Source organism: Manacus vitellinus, unplaced genomic scaffold (genome assembly GCF_001715985.3).
Source record: "Manacus vitellinus isolate BGI_N305 unplaced genomic scaffold, ASM171598v3 scaffold_21_pilon, whole genome shotgun sequence".
Classification (NCBI taxonomy): Eukaryota; Metazoa; Chordata; class Aves; order Passeriformes; family Pipridae; genus Manacus; species Manacus vitellinus.
This window is the reverse complement of record NW_021939546.1, coordinates 386042-406775: the sequence shown is the minus strand read 5'-3', so window position 1 is coordinate 406775 and position 20734 is coordinate 386042. Positions and strand designations below refer to the sequence as shown.

The window sequence follows — 20734 nt, the reverse complement described above, 5'->3', positions numbered from 1 at the left end:
TGACTAAAAATGGGAAATTTTCTCTGTTCAGCATTTTACTCGGGGTAAAATTTTTGATTTTTCTTGAAGTGTCTTTCAAAAATGAAAGAGCTTTGTCGAGTACCCCTTCTGGCAGATGGCTGGACTGACTGTCTATGTGCAGTAAGTATGACAGTTTTGGGAAGCACAGGTCTTGCTGCACACACGTTGTACAGTGCATGCATGCACTTCCTGCCTGCTGCCAACGAGGGTCTGGACAGCACACAGGGTGACTGATTTTCTGCCAGTAGACCAGTTCATGAAACTGCTCTTCCCTATATATTCTTTGGGGGAGACTTGATTGTTTCATAGTGAACGTCATGTGATAGCAAGTTGATTTCAGCCATTGTTGCTCTTGAGGGTGTTCACCATTTTTGACCATGTAAAACAGTCGTGAGGCCCAGGGTAGGTTGAGATCAAGCAACATTTTTACCAGAAGGATTAGCCATTCTGCAGCTAGCTCCTGGGAAGTTCTGATGTGGGATGGACTGTGGTTCTGGTGAACTTTAATGCTGGCAGCAGATGGCCTGTGAGATAGATATTAATATCTCAGATGGAAATTTCTAGTAGATCACTGTTTTTTCCTTTTGTAATGAAATATAATCTGAAAAACTAAGTGTTGAGAATTCTTTTCATAGTGAACTTTATAACTGAATTTAATTATGCCCTTGTTTAGTAGATGTATAAACAGTATGGTGAGTGATCACCTCTTGGTAGTTCTATGGCTCTCTTAGTACTTGGGTGGGAGACCAAGAAAAAACAAGTTTAATCAGGAAGATAGTGCTAGTGATGTATGCTGGTGTTGTTTTCTGTCTCTCGGGTTCAGTGTGGACCGTGAACATTCTGTTGAGGTCATTGATGGAGCTTATTCTTATAGACTTAAATCCAATGATGAAAGCTTGAGTGAATTTTTCATAACAGTTTTCAGTCTGTGTCCTGGCAGAAATTCATATTCACTTTGCTTATACCCTTGCGTTTTGATAACTTTTTTTTTCTTTATACTGTCACAACTTAGTGATGAGGCTTTCCCAGGTGCAACAGCTGTTCCAAGTCTTCTAGGAGATGACAAGTGATGCATGTACAGCATAGGAGAAACTGTTTGAGTGAACTCACTATATTCTTACTGTATGCAGTTATTGCAGTTTATAATTGCTGAGTAATTCCAGAAGTGATAGCTGGTGAGAATCATGTCCAAATGCTGTTTTTAGTTTACAAGTAATTCCTTGCTATTCTTCTTTGATACTGAAAAGAGAAAAATTGAAATCTTCTGTCTAGAGGGCTTGTCTTGTCTTTGCAATATACTTCATTCTGCAAAAAGGCAACTTTAATTTAATTTTCTTTGAATTCTCCTTTAAGTTAGATCAAAGTTTTTTGTAGCATAGGTCTCAACTAATGTATTATATTACCCCAAGGATTGCAAAGGTTATTATAGGCTGTTATTGAGTTACAGGGATGTGAATCAGGACAAACATATTGCAGTGTACACTGTAGATTAACACATTTCATTTTAATGATATGATTGTTTACTTTGTTTATATTTTCTGATTGGAAAAATTTAGATTTAGTATGTGCCAAATTACTGGGCTCTTGGCTGAAGTTTTAAATTAAATTCTCAGATGCTGTTTTTGATCAGCATTGTTTCTTAAAATGGGCGAGGCGAAGGTCTGCTTTGTTTACTTCCACATCATCACACACAAAACAGTTCTGAAGGTTCACTCCCTTTTTGTCCTGTCTGAAGCATTAAGACACTCGAGCAGACAGAGGAGCTCTTTCTGTGATGTTAGGCAGTAATACAAGTTATACCTGCACTTGTAGATGAAACTACCATGCAGAATAAAATTTCTGACTGTGGTCAACTTCTCCACTGTCAGTTTAAAGCAAATAGCGATGATTGTTCTTGAGCTGTTTGTTGTCCATTGAAATTGTACATTGTGATCTCTGGAGGTGTCTACTTACTCTGAGAAAATTGTTTTTCATGTTCCTCCTGCATACTATTGTGTATAAGTGGTGTTTTTCAAAATATGGTATTAATATATGCATATGTCTAGTCAAATTGAGACATAGTTTCCACATTTTTGTATGCATGATCTTGGAAACATTATTTAAAATGGGTGTAAGCTGAAATGTAAAGTTGGGGATACAGATTATCATTGTGATAATTTCTCAAATCTCTCTTCCTTCGATTGGAGCTGAGAGTTTACACTGTTGCTTATCTAAATATGGTTGTGCCAGGTTTTTTTATAGTGATGTTTCTGCAAGCCTACACGTAGGAGTTCTCAATGGTTCCAAGAATATTCAGTTTTGTAAACTCGAATTCCAGGTTACAATTTTTTCAGATTCATTGCTTCAGTTAAAACTGCTTCTGATGACATGTTACTAAATACAGTTGTCATTGTTTTCACTCAGTTCATGATACTGATACTTAACACCAAAGTCATCAGAACCATATTTAAACTTTTACTTTACATAAAAATATGAAATGCCTTTAAGTACTCAGTGCAATTTTAGTAACTTGTGAAAGCAAAAAAAGTTTGTTCCCAAGCTCATTTGTTGTATAATATAGAAACTGTAGAGGTTTAGTGTAAGCAGATACCACAGCACCTGAACTGCTGCCTTAATAGAAATTGTATTGTTCTGATGATGCTGCTCCTGTTCTTTACATTCTCTATTAATTGATGGAAGAAAACAAAGTTTTGAGTTGATAAACACAATTTTTGCACACATCTGTTAAATTTTGTGTAGACATTTTATGTGCATGACTATAAGTAATTTTAAGTTAATAACTGGAGTGCTTTTTGAAACTTCTGCCTATGTGACTGAGATGGTACTTCTCTTAAAAATCAGGTTCCTGTCTCACTGGTGTTGACCTGAGACCATGAAGAAGTGTTGATAAAACTACAGGGGCAACACAATTGCATGGGGTTAGTCTTGTATGAAATCTGCCTTCAGATGACTGTAAGAGACAGTGTGGTAGAACTTGTCTACATTGTACTTCCAAAGAGGATTAAAGTGTCATCAACTACACTTTTCTAAGGAAGCATAGAGCAATTAATCTTGTAGATTTGATTCCGTTCTGATGGTACCCAATTACTTGTGCAGTTTTCTTATAAACTAGTTCAGATCCATATTTGGATTCTGAGGATTAGGCATGGATTTAGATAAAAATGTTAGAGAATGTTACGTTCCCTTAAAAGTGTCAATTGGCTCCTCTTTGAAATAGTGCTTCACTCTTCAGATCCACGCTCACACTGGCTGCTTGTCAACCTATGCTCCTGCAAAGATTTAAATTGAATTTCTCTGTTTTTATTAAGTGTTGGTATTCACTTCCTGGAAAAGCCATTTATGCTTAATTGTTCAGATGAACACTGGCTTTTTCTTTGATCTTTAAATTCTGCATTTGCTTGTCTTTTCATATTTACTGCCTTTGATTATTGTATCTTGTGCTGTTATTGAACTTCAAATCCTGATCACACAGTGTCTCAAAACTGCATGTTCCTTTGATTCCAAGGTAGACAGAATTCACTATTGAAACTGTAGGAGAAAGGATTATATAATATTTTTCTCTCTAGGAATAGTAAACAATTGCATTAAAGAATGAAAGCAGAACAGAAATCATCATGCCAGTAAATAATCTATATTTGTGACCCTTCCCTCCTTTATTTGTGACCTTTCTCTCTCTTTAAACTATATGGATTTAGTAAGTCATTACTTTTCTCATTTTTAACAACTCTGAAAACCTTCCTGTGAAAAGGCTCATGTGTGGTTGCTTAGCTACAGCACTGTATGTGTGTTATGCATTTCACTGTCTGAATAATAATAAGGTGAATTTTAGGAGTTTCCTATTCGTTAATAAGCACTGAGAAGCAAAGCAGAAATGTAAGGGAAAATGGAACACAGAAAAGTTACTTAGTGAATATTATTGGGGTTTTTTTCTATTACTCAGGTTTATGCATTTTCCTATCAAAATGTCTGCCTTGAATCACTACCAAGTAGAATGTTACAACAGGCAGTGGATTCTGGTGATAGCGAGAAGAGATTCTTGCTTGAACATCAGTAAGAAAGTTACTATAAAATGTGTAGACAATTTTTAAAAATTCAGTGTTTATTCTGTTTCTTAGTATATTTTGATATGAAGAGGATTTGTCTTATCGTAGGTGCTTTTTTGGTTGTAGTCTCAGAGGGTATGGAAGCAGACAGAGGGTCTGAGCTTGCTATTTCCACACCAACTCCCTGCTCGGATTTTGGTATATACTTCATGGCTGGACATAATCTCACTATGTGTACTCTTGTATTGTAGAGATGACTTCCAGATACATGGATTTGAGAAACTGCACAAGGTTATTTTAGATGAAAGCAAAATTAGCACCCATGTTTTAATGGTAAGGTAGTTCATAGTTTGTAACAACTAAAGTTACACAGAGACAGTGGGATGAGGTACACAACATTACATGAAAGATTTTTTTCTCCTAGAATCTTCTCTTACTCCTCCTTTCCTCTTTTTTTCTGCATTTTATGATAAGCAGATTATTTCATATCAATGTTATCAGAAATTGGACTGTGATACTGTGTTAAGTGCTGGTCCTATGGATTGTCTTTTAGAGATTTGCTTGGTCTCTAAAAACATGATATTTGCAACACTGGTGGTAGGGCAAACTGTAAAATCTTTTTTTCTGAAGAGAGATGTTGCCTCTTCTGTTCTGGAAATGTCCTTTATTGAAGATTTGGAGATTCTGTGGTTAAAACTATCGACCTGAATCTACATTTAAAGTTGAATTCCGACATGGAGTTTTGGGCTCATGGGTACAGCATACAGTGTGCACTGTCTGTATGTTACACAGTGATCATACATTTGCTTTGTTCTTGTCTGCAAGCTGCTTCTGCATGTGTGCAAATGATGTTAAATAAAGAACTCGTTATTTTATGTCTAATCACTGTGCAATAGAGATTTTAAAATATTTTCATATTGTTCTAGGTTGAAGTGACTTAGAACTTTGAAAATGCCATAGATTTCTGTCTTGTGTTATCTAAAGGACGCTTGTAAGATGACAGAGGGAATAGATTTGTTCCTAGAAGTCATTAAAAAGAAATAATTTATTCATGTAGTTTTCTATGTGCATGTCTTCTCAAAAGACACTCTAAAATAGTGTCTTGTTTTCGTTCTTCCTTAATAGGAATCTCGTTAAGAAGTACTGTCCTAAACGTTCACCAAAGGATGAGGAACCCAGGTAAAAATGTGCATTTCAAGTTCTATGTATAAACAAACAAGGACTGACAGTATGTGCTGTCCTTTTATGGATTTTTCTTTTTAAGATAAAGTATTGAATTGGCTAAGACAACAAAAGAATTCTGCTTGGCTTCTTGTAGTTCTGCTGTGATTCTTAAGCATGAAACTTTTGTTTACACCTATTAGTATTTTAATGTAGTAAACATGGCAGGTTGTACTTGCTCCCTTCCAAATTAATCTTTAGGTAACTGAAATTTTGAAAGGAGAAGTTTAGCATGCTGTGTACAGTCTAGTATTTGGGGTTTTTTTTAAAGAAAAGCAATTATGTGTCCTTAGGCTTTGTTTTTTTCTTGGTTTAATAGTGTTTTCCAGTGCATTTTTATGGCAATACAAATGTAACTGTGCATCTATATTCTGAGACTCGAATGCACACAAAATGGTCATGTTTCAGGCAAGAAGAGCTTTTAAAATGCTGACTTGCTTTGACTCTGGAGGCCAAATAAGTGAATGTCTAAGGGTGGAGGAACAATTCGTGCTAAGCAACTTTCTTTATCAGAGATGTGCTTGTTTTGTTGTCCATGGCCATAGCCATTTTTAAAATTTATTTAGAAAAGGACAATACTTTTTTTTCTTTAGTGATAAGTCTTAGGAAATAAAAAAAGTGGGCAAGTTTCAGGTTGCAGCCAGAACACGTGCTGTGCAGAGTGCCTGACAATTCATGGTAGGATTTCTTCTATCTCTTTTAACTATGTAAAGATCCTGGACCACAGGCTATAGGATTTCCAGTGCAAGGGTGGCATTTGAAATTTCCAAGAACCAAGCCTATGGGGATAGCAGTGTTCCACAGTTATAAGAGAGAAAGATGTATATTTTAATGTGGTGCCTGTTTTGTTTTTCCTTTCTTCCCTTCCACACACACTTTCTACCCTTTGCCCCTCCTCTTCCCCCCTTTTTAGTGCCAGCCATAGTGGCACCTTACTTCCAGCCAAGAGGTGGGCAGGCAAACAGGCAGCTGTCTCCAGAGCTGATAGCAAACTTGTTCCTTAGAACATCCATCGGGATGCATATGAGTGGTATGATTGGCATGTTCCACCCTCAAGACTACCAAGCACTTCATCTCTGCAGCAAGTTCAGCCTCCGAGCCTAGGGACGTATGTATCCATTCCCAAGCTCAGGCCTCTCAGTTGGCAGCTTAGGAGATACCACTATACTACAGGGCTTTCCAGGTAGTATTCTTCTTCTTTCTTTTCCATCCACAAAACCCCATGTTCTTATAAAATGTGTTTGAAGAGACATTGCAACATATACAGTGCGTACTAGGCTTAACGTAGGCTTTCCCAGCTTGTATTTCTGCTATAACTCAATTAGCATTAAGATAAGGTTTGTTGTAAAATGTGTATGTTTTTTTTTTTTAAATTTAATCAGGAGTACAGACTATGCAAAAAGAAGTCCATGTAAAAAAAACTTTCTGACCTTTTGTGTATGTATGTTTGTGTGTGTGTGCTTTCTGTCAGGTTTACTTCGTGTATTGCCTTTTTTAACATCCTGAATGAGTTGAATGACTACGCAGGACAACGAGAAGTAGTTGCAGAAGAAATGGGACACAGAGTGTATGGAGAATTGATGAGATATTCTCATGATCTAAAAACTGAGAGAAAAATGGTAATTTTTACATTTTTTATTTATAAATAGGATGTCAGAATGTATGTTTTTCAATGAATTGATGTATTAGTTTACCCAGTTTAATGAACATGGCAGTAAGTTTTGTAATACATTGTAATACATTTATAAAACACATTTAAAGTTATTCTATATGTTTATACACTGGTTTACTACAGTTATTAAAACTAAAAATTAATATATTGGGAGACAGTGCTTACTAGTAAACTTCTTTTTGCCAGTGTAATTTTCGTCTGTGGTACTGTTTTTATGTGATTAGTAATGTCTTCCAAAGAGTACCAGTAACTTGTGGGAGATACTGCACATCATCAGCTATCAACTAGAGCAGGGACTAACTAATGGTAATAATGCTAAAAGATAGGCAAGTTAAACTTATGTGTGGTTTTTTTAGCATCTTCAGGAAGGGCGAAAGGCTCAGCAGTATCTGGACATGTGCTGGAAACAGATGGATAATGTGAGTTGGTGTTTGGGGTTTTATTGCTGTTGAACTTAAATAATGTATAGTGTGTAAATGGAGGTGTTGTCAACTGTCTTGCTTAGATTTTAATGTTTAGCTGTAGTACTGAATGTCCAAGTAACTTAGTAACATCCAAAATACAGTTCAATGTAGTTATAGTTCCCTGGTTAGAATAATCTCCTGTAAACAGCTTCTGTGTGCATGTTTGAGGAAAGCCGTGGCTTTTATCCAGCATAATGAGCATAAAGGAATCTATTTTTAACATGGGTACAGACTTTGGTTGCTTCTCCTTGGGCTGCTAATAATGGCAATGTATTTATATGAAGATGAAATCTTAAATCAACATATTTGACTTGAGTTTGAGGCCTTGTTACATGAGGTTTATTCAAGCATACCACAGACAACTGTACTTCCAGGAAGTAGAATTTTAACAGAGAAATGCAGAAAGTGAATGTCTCTAGAACAGATGATAAGCCTCTTTTTCTTCAAAGAAATGCTTTTAAAGATAAGAAAATATAGAAATTCAGTCAAGTCTATTCAGGATGCATTCTGATATTCTGCTGGGTTTGTGTCTTAGAAATTTATTATACCTTTGATCCAGATTATTGTGAAGCAAGACTGGAGAGATGAATTTCTTATTTTGTTGTTGTGGTCCCAGATGAGCAGAGTCTTGCTTCATGTTCATGTCAGAGTTTAATTCATTGTCAGAGGATCAGAATAGAGGCAGATGTGAAAGTTATAGATGCTGTCACCCTTCAGCAAGAAATTCCCAGAGTTCAACTCAAACAATCAGTCGTATTTCCTTGAGTGCAAAGTCAGTCTTTTACATGCACACAGCCCTGAAGGGACACGCTAAGCTCGTTTGCCTGACTTTGCACTGAAGCAGGAGAGCAGTGCTCTCACAATCTCTGTTGCAGTTTGTCTCTAGAGATGCTGAATTCTTGAGCTGCAACCATTTTTCCTACAGCAGTTGTCTTGACAACAGCCAGATATATTGAACATCATGTACATTGAATACTGTTGTCTGTGCTACCTACAGCTGTGCCAGTTGATGTGAATGTTGATGATGATTGTAATGTATATACATCCTTCAGACTACCTTCAAAATAATTTAGTTGAATTTACTGCAGTAAAATTGATCACTGAAGAAGGAACTTGAAAATTTTGCTCATACAGGTTCAGGTTTAAGTTTCCTGTGCCATAACTTTTATTTAGGTTATTGAAGTCAGGCTAGAAAGTGGACTTATGTGATTATTATAAACTATGGCTCTTTGTAATGGATTATTGTGTATTTTGTACTTTGTAGCATAATTGCAGTTTCCTTGCTGATACTTCAAGGAAATAAGTTTTAAATAGAAAAGTTGAAAATTTTTTAGATCTAGTTGTGATAACAATGTGTTTATTTAAAGGTACTTAGTGAATTTAAGATACTTAGATGGAAGCTTTGATGTTTAGAATTCAGAATTAATATATGAAACTGAATGGAAAAAGTGGCTGTTGAAGCAGTAGATTTGTGCCTTTTGTAGAGCAAAAAGAAATTTGAGAGAGAATGCAGAGAGGCAGAGAAGGCACAGCAAAGCTATGAACGACTGGACAATGACACTAATGCGACAAAGGCTGATGTTGAGAAGGTAAGGGCAGTGGCCTTTATTAAAAATAATGTATTATTTGCATGTTTGTCATCACTACTGGAACAACATTAAAGGAGTGTATAAAATCGTGTATAAAATATGCCTGCTTATTATGTGCAAAATCAAAGTTATAGTGAAATGTAAGGCAGCATGGGAAGGGAGGATGCTTCATTAATCTCGAGATGATGCTGCTTAGATAGAATCAGAATAGTTTGGCTTAGAAGGGATCTTGAAGACCCCCATCCAACCTGGCCTCGAACACTGCCAGGGATGGGGCATCCACAGCTTCTCTGGGCAACCTGTTCCAGTGCCTCACCACCCTCATAGTAAAGAATTTTTTCCTAATGTCTCATTTAAATGTGCCCTCTAGGAGTTTGAAGCCATCCCCCCATGTCTTATCACTAGGACCCTTGTAAAAAGTCCCTCTCCAGCTCTCTCGTAGCCCCTTTAGGTACTGGAGGGGGCTCTAAGGTGTCCCCAGAGCCTTCTCCAGGCTGAACAATCCCAACTCTCTCAGCCTATCTCTTCATAGGAGGGATGCTCCAGCCCTCTGTTCTTTTTTATGACCCTCTCTGGACCCTCCTCAGCAGGTCCCTGTCCTTCCTGTGCTGGGAGCTCTCCAGGTGGGGTCTCACCAGAGTAGAGGGGTAGAGTCACCTCCCTTGACCTGCTGGTCACGCTGCTTTTGATGCAGCCCAGAACACAGTTGGCTTTCTGGGCTGTGAGTGCTCATTGCAAGGATCCCCAGGTCCTTCTCCTCAGTGCTGCTCTCAATCCATTCTCTGCCCTGACCCAGGTGCAGGACCTTGTACTTGGCCTTGTTGAACTTTGTGACGGTCCCTCTGGATGGTTGTGATGACTGTCTTCCTTAAACAAGAACTCTTTCTGATCTTTGGTATCTTGTAGTATATATGTTCAGTCACTTCTGTGTTTTTTAGAATATGCATTTAAGCAGGGTGGCTAAGGGAGCTAAAATGATCATTGCTTTCTCTGTATGCAACAAGTGGGTTTGTAGTGTGTCAGTGGATGTGAAGTCTCACATTCTTTTTACTCCAGTTATAAGGATCTCGGGTTTGACGACTTGCGACTAATGTTTTTGCATAGTTGGTAAAATAAAATAATGCTGTGTGTCATTGAAAAGCACAAGACATGTTTAACCTGGTAACACTTTCCTGTTTAGGCCAAGCAACAATTAAACCTGCGCACACATATGGCTGATGAAAACAAAAATGAATATGCTGCACAACTACAGAACTTTAATGGGGAACAGCACAAACACTACTACATTGTCATTCCTCAGATTTATAAGGTAAAATAATTAACAGATAAAGTATGTCTGATCTTCTAAATAAGAAGTAAATTTTAAAATTTTAAACTTTAGTTTTAGGATTTTAGTGGATAACTTTATCAAGAAATTAGCATGATCTTGATATAACCTGGTGTTTTATCATGAGACTTATTGCTTACCATATTTATGCTTAGATTTGTAACAAAAACGCTCAGTTGCATTTTCTGTAAGATTTTATATTTTACAGATTCTTTATTTAAATATTGCTGAAGAGGTCTGACAAAATAAACATTTGAGACATGTAGGTGACAGCAAGCATGTGAAACAGTCATTCTAACGAGTTTTGGTCAGTAGTTGTCATGATATTTGGGGGTGTGTGCAAATGCTTTGCCTCTGGCAGAGATGAAGGAAAGCACGTGGCGACTGTGGTTTAATGTATCTCATGCACAGATGTAAAGTGGGTGGATTGGAAGCAGAAGTGCCAGCCCTGGCCCTGGCCCCCAGCTGGTCATTGCTTCATCAATTACCAGCAATCCACAGACCTCTCTAAAACATAAAAAAAGTTAAAGATCAACAATTTGATTCTGAAATGGGGATTTCCTGTGATGCTTTATGTAATTATTAAGATATTTTTTAACAGTCTTTCAAAAACAGAGAGACTGGAAAACTAAAGTACTTTGTGGGGCATCAGGTGAGGAGAGTTTAAAAGTGTGTTGGCACGTACCTCGAGCCATGTGGGAGAATAGATGTGGGAAGTGATTCTGAGACAGGGAGTCAGGAAATGGCAAGTGAAGTACTGGCTTTATTTGAAGGTGTATTGACTTAAGTATGCTTGATGTTTTCCAGAAGCACAAGTCCGTTCATATTTTTTAAAAAAAAATTCTTAATAGAAGGTCTGGGATTCACAGGGGAAATTACCTTGGCTTATTAAAGAATTTTCTAATATTTTAACTGTTAAGCAGCACTGCAGTAGATCTGACATTAACACAGTGATGGAAGAATTGCAGTCAACTCCCAGGAGAATCAGTTTGATCATCTTTGTAGCTTGGACCAGAGTTTTTCTTTACTGCCTTTATTTCTCTAGGGTTAAAATCCATTATCCTTGTAAGACATTTCTTATGTTTTTTGAACACTGCAGTAAGAGCAAAAAGGCCTAGTCCTACTTTCTCTTGGGACTACACTTTTATTATTTCCTTGCAAGTATTTGGTAACATTCTGTGGGAAAACCTTGGGAAAGGGGTTTAGCATGATGAGGTCGTTGTTTTGGTTTTGAGAGATGAAATTGAATACTGGTAGAGACATTTGCCTTAGTGTAGTTGCAGGAAAGATCCAACTTCTTCCCCAGTTTTTGACAACCTATTGGTATGTGCTGTTGGTCTTTGTTTTCTTTCCACCTTCAATTAGGTGAAAGGTCCGGGACTATGACCTTAATAGTATTTCTCTTGAATTTGTTCTTTATTGTTCTGTTCCAGTAAACTTTTATTGCAAATCTTATATAATGGTATTCTTTTCTTTATTTTCTTGCACACTTCTAAAGGAAATGGTTTGTATTTCAAATCAGAGATCATGTCTAAACTGCAGATAATTTAAATTTTCCCTATTTTTTAAATAATTAGTATTTATTGGAAAGTATAAAAATAAAAGCAAGATGGAGATATTTATCACCAGAGAAATTACTTGGAACTAAAAGGAGAGAGTGAGGAGATGTGGAAATCAGTAAAATTTCTTCATAGTGGTTTTCATTTGGGCATGAAACAAATACTTTAAACTTTGTCGCCCATAGACACTGTACATGGACTTTATTCAAGAAGGAGGAAAAGGAAGTCCAGTCCTTTATATAATTTTTAGAAATCAAAGTGTATAAACTCTTCATAACTACTGTTCTAGGCATCGTAAATCTATGCCTGAAAGAACTTTCAAGTTCTGTTTTGTTAAGCAAATAAAAATACTAGGAAAGCACGGAAATTCTGTACTACACTGTGGTGACCACAATTAACTGCATATATCAAGATCAAGGGGAAAAAATCTGCAAATGAAAGCTTTATTTTATCTTTCTTTGCACTTGCAGCAACTTCAAGAAATGGATGAAAGAAGGACTATCAAGCTTAGTGAATGTTACAAAGGCTTTGCTGACTCTGAGCGCAAAGTTATTCCAATAATCTCTAAGTGTTTAGAAGGGATGATCCTTGCAGCAAAGTCAGTCGATGAACACAGAGTAAGTAGAACTGAGTAACTTTTTGAAAGTGCGTGAGCAATTGAACTGATAGGGAAGCTGTGGAGAGGGGAAAGGCTGACTTAACCTGTGCATTTTTCTTCCTGTTGTCAAATACATTTGCCTGCTTGAGAAGTGTGGTGACTTCAAACCTTAAGTGATCACTTCCACTTTTGGTGTCTGCTCTCTCCCTGTTTTATTGATTTCGTGTCATCTGAAGATCTTTGTTGCTTTCTTATTGTGTTTGGTTTTGGACACGTTTTGGTTATCCTGAAATGCCTTAGAATACCAGTGTGGTTGGTATTTTCTCTTTTATGTGGTATTGAATCATGTAAAGAGTGTTCAGTTAACAAAGTATCATTCCATGTCCTGTTTGATTGCAGCTGTTGGCACTTCTTTCTTATTCCTTATAATACGGGTTCTTCCCAATTATACCTTACTACATCTAGTTTCTTAGTGTTATCTTCATTTCTGTGCCAATGTTGAAAGATCAAAAAGTGGAGTAGTAGTTTGTCCCTAAAGCATGTCCTGTTTTAAATCTGTGATAACCCTTGGGAAGTATTTGGGAAGTATGGATTCTGAATAGCAGAGTGTGCTTTGAACACTGCTGAGATAAAAAAACATATGTTATCTTAACTCACTCTATCCAAAAGCATGTGTTTGGAGCTTGCTCTTACTTTCCCATCTCTGCATCTCTACAATTAAAAGAAAAATTTGTCTCCCCGTTTTTTCTCTCTCTGGTTCTTGATGGGTTTGCTTTTTAAACTCCTTATGTCCTATGTTTAGGACTCTCAACTAGTGATAGACTGCTTCAAATCTGGTTTTGAACCTCCTGGAGATTTTCCATTTGAAGATTACAGTCAGAATATTTACAGAACTATCTCTGATGGAACCATCAGTACACCAAAGCAGGAAGGAATGAGAATTGATTCAAAAACTACAGTCGGCAAGGCTAAAGGAAAGCTGTGGCTGTTTGGAAAGAAACCAAAGGTAACAATTAAGAAATTATTATTTGGAAAATTAAAATGTGAACATCTAGAGTGCATGGAAGCAGAAATTTATTTATTTTAAAATAACCTTCCCCTTGCCTGCCGCTGTCTTTTAAAATATGCGTAAGGAGATCTGAAGCCTGGAGTAGGGTTGGATACTTATCATGTTCCTTCTATTGATTTGTGTCTGGGAATGTTTAATTTCATTTGATAAAAGTAGCTTCCCATTACTGTAATGGGAAATCTTTCTAAGATTCTGTAAAGACTTTCTGCAATTGCATAGAAAAGGTGTTAATTGTGAATGTAAAAATAAGGGGGAGTGTGCTTTGGAATCGGCCAGACTTCAGATCTCTCTTTTATAATATAAAAAGCAAACCCCTTCTAAATGTCACATTTATATGTAGAAGTGCTATATAGATTTTTATTATACCTGCTGCTTTTGAAAACTTCTGAGATTTGTCTGAAAACATTAAAGTTTATGATACCTCATTGATAAAACTTAGTGTTGAAACTCCATACTGGTAAATGTCCTAGAAAGTATTACTATGAAACAGGTAAAAATATTTCTATGCTCAAGAAAAAATTAAGAGCATAGAAATGACTCCTTTGTTGTCTTATGATATGAATTACAATTAACACTTTCTGTGCAAGATGCCTTCATGCATCAACAAAAAAGATTGTCAATACATGCATTAGTTATATAAAAATGAATAATGGAGCATATACATATTTAAATTTTATGCTGTGTCTTTATTTAGTATTGGAGCATATCAGTGAGCCATTTTAATGATTCTCACAAATTTCTATGAGATTATTTTAATGGTCTAAGCCAGTTTCTGTCATTTATTACAGGAAACTATTCTTAGAGCCTGTTACTGGTAGGAATTATTTTCCTCCTTGATAGTATTCCAAGAAAGCATATCTTTATAGAAAGGAAGGATACAGCTGATTTTTTTTATTCCATGCTCAGTATATTATGTAACTGCAGCTGTGTGTTAAAGTGAAAACTGATTGTTTGCTTTTCATGCAATATAATTTAATGATTGATAATAGTTTAAATGCAGTAATATATGAGCATATTTATTGCATTTGTCTGCAGAGGTGGGTGAGATTCAGCCTAGTCTAAAATCAGATCATAATTGCCAGTTTGGCCACAAGACATCTTTCTGAGAGTCTGTAAATCTACCCTGGTTTTCAATCTGGACCTTGGCATTTACTGTAGTTATAAGAAGTCCCTTAGTATGAAGACAGCTGAAGAAAGCTGTCAAGACTTGCCCTACTCTTTCTTCTCCCCAGTTTGTTCACTTTGTATGTAGCCTTCAGAGTCAGCCTTACTGTTTTCTGTATGGAATCACAGGTGTACATATGTGTATACAGACTACATATCCCTTCATAAGGACCTGGACAAAATGAAAGATTTTGTTCCTTTTCTTTCTCCTGTTTTTGGGGAGGGTGGAGGAGTGCTCTACAAAACAGCAACTGGGAGCAAAATACTTACCAGAAGATATATACATTTAATTCCAAACACTATTCACAGGTTTTAAAATATATTCTTAAATTAACTAATACAAAACTAGCTGATTTATTACAGCTAGAGTATTCATGATAGCCCTTGGACCTTCATTTAGCTGAAACTATGGCTGGTCTTGACTTCCAGATATGCATTTACCTATTTTTTGATGTTGTCAAAGACTTAAACTTCTTTTTGAAAGGGAATGACTTGTACAGCAGTGGAAATAGTACAGAAAAATTAAACTGGGAAAGAGCAGCAGAGGTTTGAGACACAAAAAACGAGAGAAGCAATTTGAAGAAAAAGGAGGAAGTTCTCATGATGATATTAAGAATGACACACAGCAATTGTGTCAGTCCAGCCTGACTACAGAGATTGAGAATACTTCTTGTTTTAGTCATTCTCCATAGACATACCTAATATTTCTGTCTTGGCTAACCTGGTAGGGTACCTCAATATGTAGGAGGAAGCATGGAGCAGGAATGCATGAGCTTCCAGAATGTCTGTAACTAAATTGGCAATAGGAGAACTTTAAGAGAAGGGACAGGGAACTTCGGGATCTTGCTAGGATCTTGTGGCAGTGTTGAGTCTAAAGCTTTTTTGAATGTTCCTTCATTCTCTGCAGCAACCTGTAACTCTGAAGACTAACTCATGACAGAAACCCTGTTAAACCAAATACAGTTATAGTATTAATATGTCTGGAACGTTACAAGCTGTTTCTGTGTTGGATGGAAATTTTAGTTTTGTAAGACAGAATTTTCATTTTAAAATCACTTTGAACATTTGGCTTATTTATTGCTTTCTTTATTTCCACATTAGCCACAATCCCCACCCCTAACCCCTACTAGTTTATACACATCCAGTACTCCTAATGGGTCCCAGTATCCCATATTCTCCATTGAACCAGTGCATTATTGCATGAGTGACATAAAAACAGGGAAGCCCAGAATTCCTTCTTTCAGAAGCCTCAAAAGAGGGGTAAGTTCAATAACAAGTTGAAATGCATGATGGGCTATGAACAGTGTGTTTGTGATGTGGCTTTTCTAATGCTCTTCACCCTCGTTATAAGGCTTACTTGGTTAAAAGTAACACTTCAGCTATAAGGTCACTTCTAGAATACTTTTTATCATACTATACAGAAGTTACCAACAGATTAAAAATAAAATAGAAATACTCTTTATCACAATTGAAATACTTGTGCCTAAATGAAAGGTGTTATAAAGAGGGTGCTCAGCATGTGTTTGGTACCTTTCTTCATTGTTGTTCACATTCACAAATGTTTTCCTACCATCATGTAACATTTTTGCAGTAAATTATCATTGGCTATATAGTCACCACAAAAATCATCTGATAGATCAGGTGTCTTTGCTGAATTTGAATTGAAATTGTAGTAGTTGATTATGAGATAGTGAACCAAGAAGGGAGAACTTGAATTTCATCTGTACATCAATTGCTATAGCACATGGGGCTAGCACATTTTGGAATACTGATTTTTAAAGCATTATAGTTTTAATGCATTTTCTGATTAATTAGTTGTTCTTGTTTGTCCTAGGTTCTTTTGGGTAAAAATATTGAAAAAATTACTACCAAATGCCTCCTACTGAGACTTACCAATTAATTTACTAATTTATAGTGGCATATTCTGCAAATAGAATTTATTTGGAAGTCAGTAGATGGGAAATACTACATGGTTTCCTAGCAACATTTATAGTACTAGTGATAAATGTACTGGCACTTCCCTGCTATGTCAGAAAAGCATAGGCTGCTCAGTTTATGTATGTTTGATGATATTTATTGATCCAAATAATGAGATAATTAGATGCATTTGATGATATAATTAATAATATTTTGATGTTTCAAAACAATATTGACTTGCTGCCTCATTTGCATCAAGAATGGTTGACTACTCTTGACGTAATGTGGAGGTCAAGGTACAACCTTGTTATATTGCAGCAAGGGTATAATTTAGAGGCTCCCTTGTTGTCATTCTGAAATAGAATGAGTTTCAGTTAAAACTTATTTTCTTTAAGTCATGTTGTGGCATCTAATTTCAGGCCCCCAGATATCTTGGAAATACCCTTTCTACCACAACCATTATTTAGAAAATTCTTGTGGTCCTCTAAGTATATATGGAGGACAGTTTCTGCTTTCCCCTTCTGAATCACTTATAATTTGGTCTGGTCGTGAAGGTAATGTTTCTTCTTTAGTACTTAGTGAGGAACTAACTGGATTAGATAGCACAGGTCTTGATTACACCTCAGTTTTGTTGATCACTAAATGTATTGACTCCTGGCTTACAAATCATTACCTTTGCAGTACTAGTAGTTCTAGAACCTCTTACTGAAGCAAAAGATCATCTGCTAACAACTACAGAATGCTAATGGAAAATGAAACTCTGTCTTTGATTTTTTTAAATACATTGTTCATGTTGTAAAATTGAATTAATATAGGATAGTATTATTTAAAATTAGGGAGGATCACTAGTATCGTACAGATCTCAATTAACTCAAACATACCAAAAGATTAAATAATCTCTGTAAAATCTTCAAGGTAAACATTTAATTTTTATATATTTTGAACTTCCTTGCAAGCATTTAAACAGACATCACATTATCACATATTTTTTAAGTCTTTTCAGCATAAATGTATACTGGAATACTAACAGATTTTTTTTTCTCATTGATCAATCTTATCTTTATAATATATCTTGATTAAATGCTTAATAGTTGCTCATACATGATGCTGTTTTCTAGATTTTTGTCCCTGAAAAACGATGTCCCAGTGGTACTGACACACAGAACTACCAAACCATAAAATCATAAAAAGGTTTGGAAGGGACCTCAAATATCATCTGGTTCCAGCCTCCCTGCTGTGAGCAGGGACACCTTCCCCTAGACCAGGTTGCTCAGAGCCCCATCCAACCTGGCCTTGAACACTTCTAGGGATGGGGCATCCACAGCTTCCTTGGGCAGCCTGCTCCAGTGCCTCATCATCTTCTGAATAAAGAATTTCTTCCTAACATTTAATCTAAATCTATCTTTAGTTTAAAACCATTCCCCTTTGTCCTGTCACTATCTGCCTGTGTAAAATGTATTTAATTTGCTTCAGCTTCTACCGAGCTCTGTCCATGAGTTGGCATATATCATACAGTAAGAATACTGGTTATTGTGTTTAATATGCCCTGTACAAGATTTCTCTCAAGGCCCTGGAGATCACAAAACCAGTCTTTCTTCGTTCTGTACTTCATGCAGTAGATTCTTCTATTGTGATGTAGAGCAAAAGCATCAAACAGTAGCAGAAGAGTAGGTTACTGAATAAAGGTGTAAGCAACTGTAACTTGCTTTATTAGTACTGCTGCTACCTGCTGCTGCTTCTCCTTTGAAATCTCAGCAGTTCCAGAAGGTGTCAGTGCTTATGGCAGTCTGTGCTCAGTGCCATTTGGTACATAAACAGATGCATCAGCAGCAGCAATATGTAAACCTTAATAGTGTTTGCTCGGAAGACTCTTTAAAGGGAACAGGAAGTTTATTTATGCCATTTTGCATCCTTGAACCGTATTCAGTTTTCTACCAAAGTATCATTCGTGAAGGTGCTTTACTTCCCTCATTGCTAGAAATTCTAATTTTGTGTGTGTGCCCCAATCAACAGCCTTAACAAGTGCTGAGGGAGTCATAAGTGAGGTTGAGATATTAATCTCGAAAGTTGCTTGGTGTTTCTCTGGAAAGGGTTATCCAAAGTCATTGAAAGCACAGGAGATCTTCAAAATGCTGTGAATGTTAAACCCATGATTAACTCCTGGCCCCCATGTTTTACTTGCTTCTTTGAAGGATAAAATCTTAAATGTCTTTATTTTTATCTGGACTAAAACATCTTTAGATCACAACAACCCAAATGCTGTTTTCAGAAAGTAAAATTAATTACTTCTAAACTTAAAAAATATCTTTGTTTATTCTAGATCTACTGTGATAATAAAGTAAATGCATTGTAAAAATTACATTTGTAAAAGTCATGGTAGTGGATTTTGAACTATGATTAACAAATTATTTGCATATGAGTGATCAGTCCATCATCATCAAATTCTGCTATTTTGTGCAATGTTGGCTCTGTGTGTGTTTCTTTTCCTACAATAGAAGGTCTTTAGCCTATTATTCAAAACACTAAAATTCAAAAGTAGTTTAATGAAATTTCTATTAAAATTTCATAAGTTAAAGTACCCATTATCACTAGTAATTTTCTTCAGTAATTCTTAAAGCAATTCTTGTGCTTATAGTAAACTGTGTTTTTATAAATGAAAATGTCAATCCTTAAGTAATATTTTAAAGATAGATTTTTAGGCATTAATCATTTTTGTAACTGGTCATTGCATGTAAATAATTTCCCGTTTCTTTCTGTTTTCAAATGAACTGTGCAGTGGTCGGTGAAGATGGTAAGCCCGTGTGCTGATCTGTCTGCTGTACTTCTCCTAAGATAGCATGAAAGTAATCTTTGAAAGTGTTTCCATATCATAACTGCTTTAAGTCAGGTGCTGAAATACATCTTCAGATTTTCCACTCATATGCACAGTCTTCTTAATCATCCATGCTTAATGTAAGGCAATTAGACTTGTGATCTGGCTGCAACTAAATCTGCGACTTGGGACTTTTAGAGTTGACCAGTATTCACGAGTTGGTCATGATGGAAATACTTGGTGATTTTTCTTTGTCAGGAAAATTGTTGAAGCAGCATAAAATACTATATGAAAAGATTACAAAATTTGTGTAAAGAACAAATATTGAATACTGCACTCCTTTGAATTTGGGAAAAAAACTGCAGGGGAGATGATCCTTTATGGTTAGAAATATAGAAAGCTGTTACATTAAATGAAAACCACACCTTAATCAGTACTGTTGTTTTGCAGAGTAAATCAGTAAAATTCACAAAACGACCTCTGTTCTTCTGATTCTTCTTTTAGGATACTCTGATTTTAACTGACCTGCAGGGAAGAATGATACAGAGGATGTGATTGTCTTTTTGTTTCTTTGTAGTGTGTAAAAACACCTGAAAGGATTTCAAGGTTTTTTTGTCCTTCAGAAAGGAACACTTCTGTTTTATTTTGGAAACATTATATCTTGATTTTCCTACTTTCATGGTGTCTTGTATTGCATTCTTAAAAAACAGTGAGATTGATTTTTACAAGTGCAAAAGATCTAAGAAGTTGAGTGGGGCAAGAAGATCTTAAGGGGGGGTATTGGAAACTTGGCACCCAAGCCTGAGGCTGTTGATGTAAAAATCTCAACAGTCAAGTTTTTGTAAAATTTCTTCTTGACAAAAGAAATGCTGTCCAGTTTGGTTTGCCTCCATGGAGGGTTAACTGTAATGGCAAGTAGGTTTCTTGTGCTAAAACCAACTTCCTTAGGCAACTGGGAACACAAAAGATGGAATTTAACCTTCTGTTATTATGACGTGTACCATATTTCCTTCTTAACACTGTCGCTGTCTGTCACCCTGAGGGGAAGAGTTTTCACAACAAACTCACAAGACAACGTAAAAATCTTCCCATGCATTTCATATCCAGGCCCTTCCATCCTGCTTATAATCTTGGCACAAGTTTGCAATCAAGTTTGCAGGGTTAGGTTCATAACAATAGGTGGTCTTTAAGTTGCTTGGTTTGGGGCTTTTTTTAAGGTTTGGGAAGTAAGAGGTTTTTTTCCCTCCCTAAGTTTTTTGGACTTTTTTAATAGTAAAA

At 36.2% G+C, this 20734-nt stretch overlaps 1 protein-coding gene across 1 annotated transcript in view; it reads left to right on the top strand.

Annotated features, from left to right (window-relative positions):
• The window catches only part of FNBP1L (formin binding protein 1 like), a 67014-nt gene that overhangs the window by 39638 nt on the left and 6642 nt on the right, over positions 1-20734 (top strand). The window contains exons 5-11 of the mRNA XM_018071981.2: positions 5190-5243; positions 6757-6904; positions 7314-7376; positions 8906-9010; positions 10191-10319; positions 12367-12513; positions 13297-13500. Coding sequence (XP_017927470.2) covers positions 5190-5243; positions 6757-6904; positions 7314-7376; positions 8906-9010; positions 10191-10319; positions 12367-12513; positions 13297-13500 — 850 coding nt within the window. The remainder of the gene's footprint in view (positions 1-5189; positions 5244-6756; positions 6905-7313; positions 7377-8905; positions 9011-10190; positions 10320-12366; positions 12514-13296; positions 13501-20734) is intronic.